The sequence below is a fragment of the Saccostrea echinata genome, unplaced genomic scaffold (assembly GCF_033153115.1).
Source record: "Saccostrea echinata isolate AGI-Se365-2 ecotype Australia unplaced genomic scaffold, CSIRO_AGI_Sech_v1 ptg000001l, whole genome shotgun sequence".
Classification (NCBI taxonomy): Eukaryota; Metazoa; Mollusca; class Bivalvia; order Ostreida; family Ostreidae; genus Saccostrea; species Saccostrea echinata.
The window spans coordinates 38,357,060-38,362,207 of NW_026889750.1; the positions used below are offsets into that span (position 1 = coordinate 38,357,060).

At 30.5% G+C, this 5,148-nt stretch overlaps 1 protein-coding gene across 1 annotated transcript; it reads right to left on the reverse strand.

Moving 5' to 3' along the window:
* Nucleotides 1-2,642: 2,642 nt before the first annotated feature.
* Nucleotides 2,643-5,148, reverse strand: LOC133197336 (polyadenylate-binding protein 1-A-like). The gene is made up of 4 exons (XM_061333316.1): nucleotides 5,010-5,148; nucleotides 3,876-4,009; nucleotides 3,467-3,691; nucleotides 2,643-3,105 (listed from the first exon to the last, which is right to left on the reverse strand). Exons 1-4 carry the CDS (start codon nucleotides 5,146-5,148, stop codon nucleotides 3,043-3,045), a joined length of 561 nt encoding a protein of 186 aa, XP_061189300.1. The 3' UTR covers nucleotides 2,643-3,042.

Here is a 5,148-nt window from a genome sequence, read left to right on the forward strand (position 1 = left end):
CATGTACAATCGCAAAAGTTTCTCGGAAACCTGTGTGAGGTTTTACTTCATGTGTATATTGATAAAAAGGAAAAATTAATAATGAAAAAAAAATCGCTTCAAGAGGGAAAAAATGAATTTCAGAATATACACCATGAAAAACCGATTTTTATAAAATAAAAAAGTACATTCTCTGAGAATTTAATAAAAACAACAATATTTACTCGGTAATTCCATTCATCATAGTACCCCCCCCCCTCCACCAACTCCATCCTTATTCATCTGTTACTGTCTATACGTCGATTTATTTAGCTTCTTAAAAAAAACAATTACCAATACCTCAAGTAAAATTTATCACAGAAATGACATGACAACCAAGAAAAACTTTGTACATAACATATTATTGCGAAACTACATATGTGTAATGTACAATTAATTAAGACAGTAAATTGAGAAAGAATAATTATTATTGAGATTTGACTCGGTGAACTTCTCGACATTAACATATTCCATAATATAAATAATTTTATGGGTGTCAGACAGTAAACATTTTTTTGCCTCATACAATGGTCTCTTGAATAATTTTGATTTATAGCCAGTTAAGTTTTTTTTTGTTACCTTTTTAAAATACTAAAGTAAAATGTGAGTTTGATGTGCATGAGAAAAATGTGGATGTTACAATTGTTATTTATTTATTTACTTGCAAAGGCATTATGATGCAAATACAGAATTTCTAACCATAAAATTAAGTTTCATAACTTTAAGCCTTTCCTTTTTCATTATCAAAGTAATCATCATTTATGAAATACCAGTAATTCTTTTTTCCCTAGAAAGAATTCTATGCATACATTTTACTGTATTTACCTTGGTCGTTATTTTTGGTTTTGGCAGAGAATTAATATTTTTTTATGCCTTCTGATCCTTTAATTTACAAAGAAATCTAGCTGGTGAAATATAAAGTTTTAATATTGATATTACTCAATTTTTTTTATTTTTTTTTTTTTGATTTAATTTGTCTGTTAAAGAATTAAAATTATGAGTGTCTGGACTTAAAAATTCTGCCAATCCTTCTTTAATATTTTAAAATATTTTAATGATTAAATACACTAGTAAAAGTTTTAAATGCAAATTTATTGTTTATATAATTATTTTAATGTACTCTGCATTAAATAAAGAATTTCAACTCAGTAGATTTTGTCTGTTTGGTTTAAAAAAAAAGGTAACACTTTGTTTCAAGATGTGAAAAAATGAAAACCTTAAAATAATCATAAATTTTTAATTTCTCAACCAATTTAAAAAAAAAAATATTTTGGATATGGTTTTGATGGTACTTCAATATAAAATGTTGCTTTTTAATTTAAGAAGTGCCTTCAAAAACCATGTTCCGTAGCTACTTAGCTACCGTGACGGTCTAACCATACATGAAAAAAAAATATATTTGGACTTTTAGAAAATTGATCATGATTTATTATAGAGGTATATAAGTGTGTTTGTAAAAGTTGTCCAAAAACAGATCGTAAAACGATTATTTTTTTATATGCTGGCAGATAGTTTTCTTTATTAAATCAATAACTCAGACAAAGCGTGCACATATTATAATAATGCACGGTTAGTAGAAACGACATCAAATATTTTTATGTAATACACTGTAAATGTAATAAAAAGTAACTTTAGATTTAAAAATACATGTAGTGGAAATATTCTGTGAAATATCTTCATTTTAGTGCATACATACAAGTATTTTTTTCTCGTATTTTTTTTTCTTATAAAAAATCGCTTTATACACTGTATCATTTAATAATTTAGAAGGACCGACATTAACCGCAGTTCTATCTATGTAAACCTACTTACATTTACTTTTTCTGTGTGTATACATTTACATACTTAATTGTTTAAATCTCTGTTAGTTTATTTTAACAGAGATTATATAATTATAAGATCTGATTTTAAAATTGTGCTTAATTGTGAAAAAAGAAAAAGAATACATGTATTAAAAATTGATCAGGATCAGTTGATCTCTCGAACAATCGGAGTATGGATTTTTTAACGATCAATTTGTGCACGAACTGAATATATTAAGAGTTTTCAAATTGCAATTGCTGAGCCAAACTGTTACAAGTATCTGCACCGTAACATTACAATGCATGTATATATTCGTAATTACAGTATGTTTTTGGTCATATATTTTTTTGAAGCATTTTTTGGTTATAGAAAAATAACGATGATGTCGTCATAAACTCGGATAGTCCATTTCTATATATATCGTTTTTTATGTCCTCGGGTTTCAGATTGCAGAAAGCGCGCATTCAAAGACGCCGACATTTTTCATTGAACCATTTTTACTATGGATTTCAATACCTCCCCCCCCCCCCCGCCCATGTTTATTTGAAGGTAGGGTTGGGTGGGAGTACTTGTGAGGTGGATGTTTTCTCCATATCTTTATTTTAACGAATTTAAAGGCCTGTTAAAATCTTTATTGTAAGAAGCTTCAGGTCAATATTAATAAATTATGCTATTCTTGGTTGTAAATTATACAATTTTACTTCGAATGAAAACTTCATTTTCATAAATGCACACCAATAACATCATGCATCTTAATCCCTTTGTCGCGTATCATATATGTATTAAACAGGAATAAGAAGATTTTTGTTTTTAAGTGTCGCTTATAATTCAATCACACAATATTGTATAAAAAATTATAAAATTATCCCTAAAATCGCAAAAATTAACTACATCGATAATTATTGGTAACCTTTTGGTTAAAATTGCGTACTTTGCCGATATAACGTAGAATTTTGACCCACGTTACACTGGTTGCTAAAATAACCAGTCATGCGTATGGTATTACGTCAGGTGTGCATACAAAAAGAACATACATATTGATCATTCAGACCACTACAATTGCTTACTAAATGGTATCAAAGACGCATGTATTTTCAAAATGTATCAAATTTAAAAGAAAATAAATTGACAATAGTGTAATACGATGTCACATGTATATAAACCAAATTATACCAAATTAATGTAATTTTTACACTTTTGGATGTAGATATAAATAACAGTCTAAACATGGGAAGTGGATGCTCGAACATTGTGACGTTGTAATACTTCAACAGCTTCCTTGACCTACAAAGAGGGTGAAACCGGAGAGCATTGATTATGAACTTAATAAAATTTATTTAACATTCAGATTTTTGTACAAATTAAAATTGAAATATATTTTTTTTATTGAAGTTCAATGTACACTTTTTTTGTCTAACCGGTTACCGACTGGGCCATTGCTGCTGCCTAGTAACCGTTTTACCAGTAACCAATTTTCAGCCATAATAATAATACAATCACATGAACGGACTCAAGTACCCAGTATTTATTATATTTAAGTGCTTTATCATTTCAGTCAAAGAAACCTATTATTTTTGTCTTAATTTGCATTTACTTTATTGATTCTACACAGAGATGCAATAACATTTTAATAACAAAGTGTCACCTTAGCTTCAAGTGACTCTTGAGACTCCAACAAGTGCAAAAGTTCGGTGTTGTCGAATTCCAGTAACATGCCTGTAATCTTGCCGGCCATTTCTGGAGAAAAACGAGAAATGAGAGGGTACAGACGTTCTCCTAACATTTGTTTTTGTTCCTGAGGTGGTGCTGTGGCCAACATGGTGGCAGTAAGTGGTTCCATTTCTTGGTTAACTACAGCACGTGATGGTGCCTAGTCAAAGACATAAACGGTAAATTCTGTATTAAAATGACTACCTGAATACAGTGATTATAATGAGTTCCTCGCAGTAACTAAAATACACTTCTGAAATTGGCATATTTGTTGCATTCCGAGGGCTGTAAAATGTACCTGTTGCTGTGTAATTGTATATTGTTCACGAGATAACCCAGCGTACCTTAACTGATTCTTGGGATTGCCCAGACATACGCTGGCTGACGTACACGTTCTGCTGGGAGGCGGGTGTTCCTGACCAACCTGTGATGGAATGAGATGTTATAACAGAGTGTATCTTTGTCGTCGAAATTTTCTCTGTTAAAGGATAGATGAAAAATGAATTTCTTTATGGGTTACAAAATTTAAATGAAAAGCGAAAACTTGAATTAGGCCTCGATTGATTTTAAGCTACCTACTTGTATTCAGTCTTACAAGTAGTAATTAAAATAAGGGACACCGTTTAATTAGATTTTCTACAAATTATTTGCATTTTATCTTAACTTCTGAAAAATGAAAATTTGTGTTTTCTCATTCGTCGTTGTTTTCCAATTGTGTATTTCATTATAAAAACACTTTCAATACATTGAATTTATGCATAGAATATATAGAATTCTACAAATCAATTCGAATGATTATGAATTAGGTTGGAATATACATGTATTTAGCCGACAATATATTATTTAAGCATTGAATCATTATTTTTGAAAGATACAGTCTCGTAACTGCAACGGTGTGTGCAAACAAATTGAGTAACGCACGTTAGCGCGTTATGAAAATTTGTTTGCATACATCGTTGCAATTATGAGACTATATCTTACAAAATATAATGATTCAATGCTTATATTTACATTTTTATCTCCTTGCCTCGACTGCAAGTATGATTTATATTTCAAAATTCCTGTGTTATTATTCTTCGGGTAAGTTATAATTAATGAAAGATCCATTGCAACAGCTTCTGTTCAAAGTGAGCATTAATTTTGATTTTCGCTTATGACGTTGCACTTTCATGGCGTTCAACGTTTTTGACGTCAAAATAAAACGCATACTTTAACTTTTTGAACCCCTGTCCGTGTTATGGTGTTTTGAATGCTGTAGATTTCCTCACACTTTATAAGCAAAATACATGAGAAATGTAATAAATATGCAAGCTGATGATAATATAATTAAATATGCTCTGATCAGGATGTGAATTTTGAACCCCATTTCTCTTTAATGTTATTTAGTTCGGTTATATACATGTATATGTGACGTTGGTTAAGCGCTGCATGGTCGCGACAATGCACATTTCAGTAATTATTTACTACAGAGGACATACCATTAGCAGGCATGGAAATTGTTCTTGGAACGGTTGTTTGCAATCTTGGCATACTGTTGGAAACGAAGTAAGCTGGCTGCACTTGGGTCATGGTGGGTGCATAATATCTAGCAGCATCTGGATACATCATTGGACTCAT

Bases quoted from the DNA above. Each gene is read 5' to 3' on its own strand.
- LOC133197336 (XM_061333316.1), bottom strand. From the start codon at position 5,148: ATGAGTCCAATGATGTATCCAGATGCTGCTAGATATTATGCACCCACC. The intron at 3,692-3,875 runs GTACGCTGGGTT...GTCTTTGACTAG, and splicing joins AATCCCAAGAATCAGTTAAG to GCACCATCACGTGCTGTAGT. The intron at 3,106-3,466 runs GTGACACTTTGT...CCCTCTTTGTAG, and splicing joins AAGAGTCACTTGAAGCTAAG to GTCAAGGAAGCTGTTGAAGT.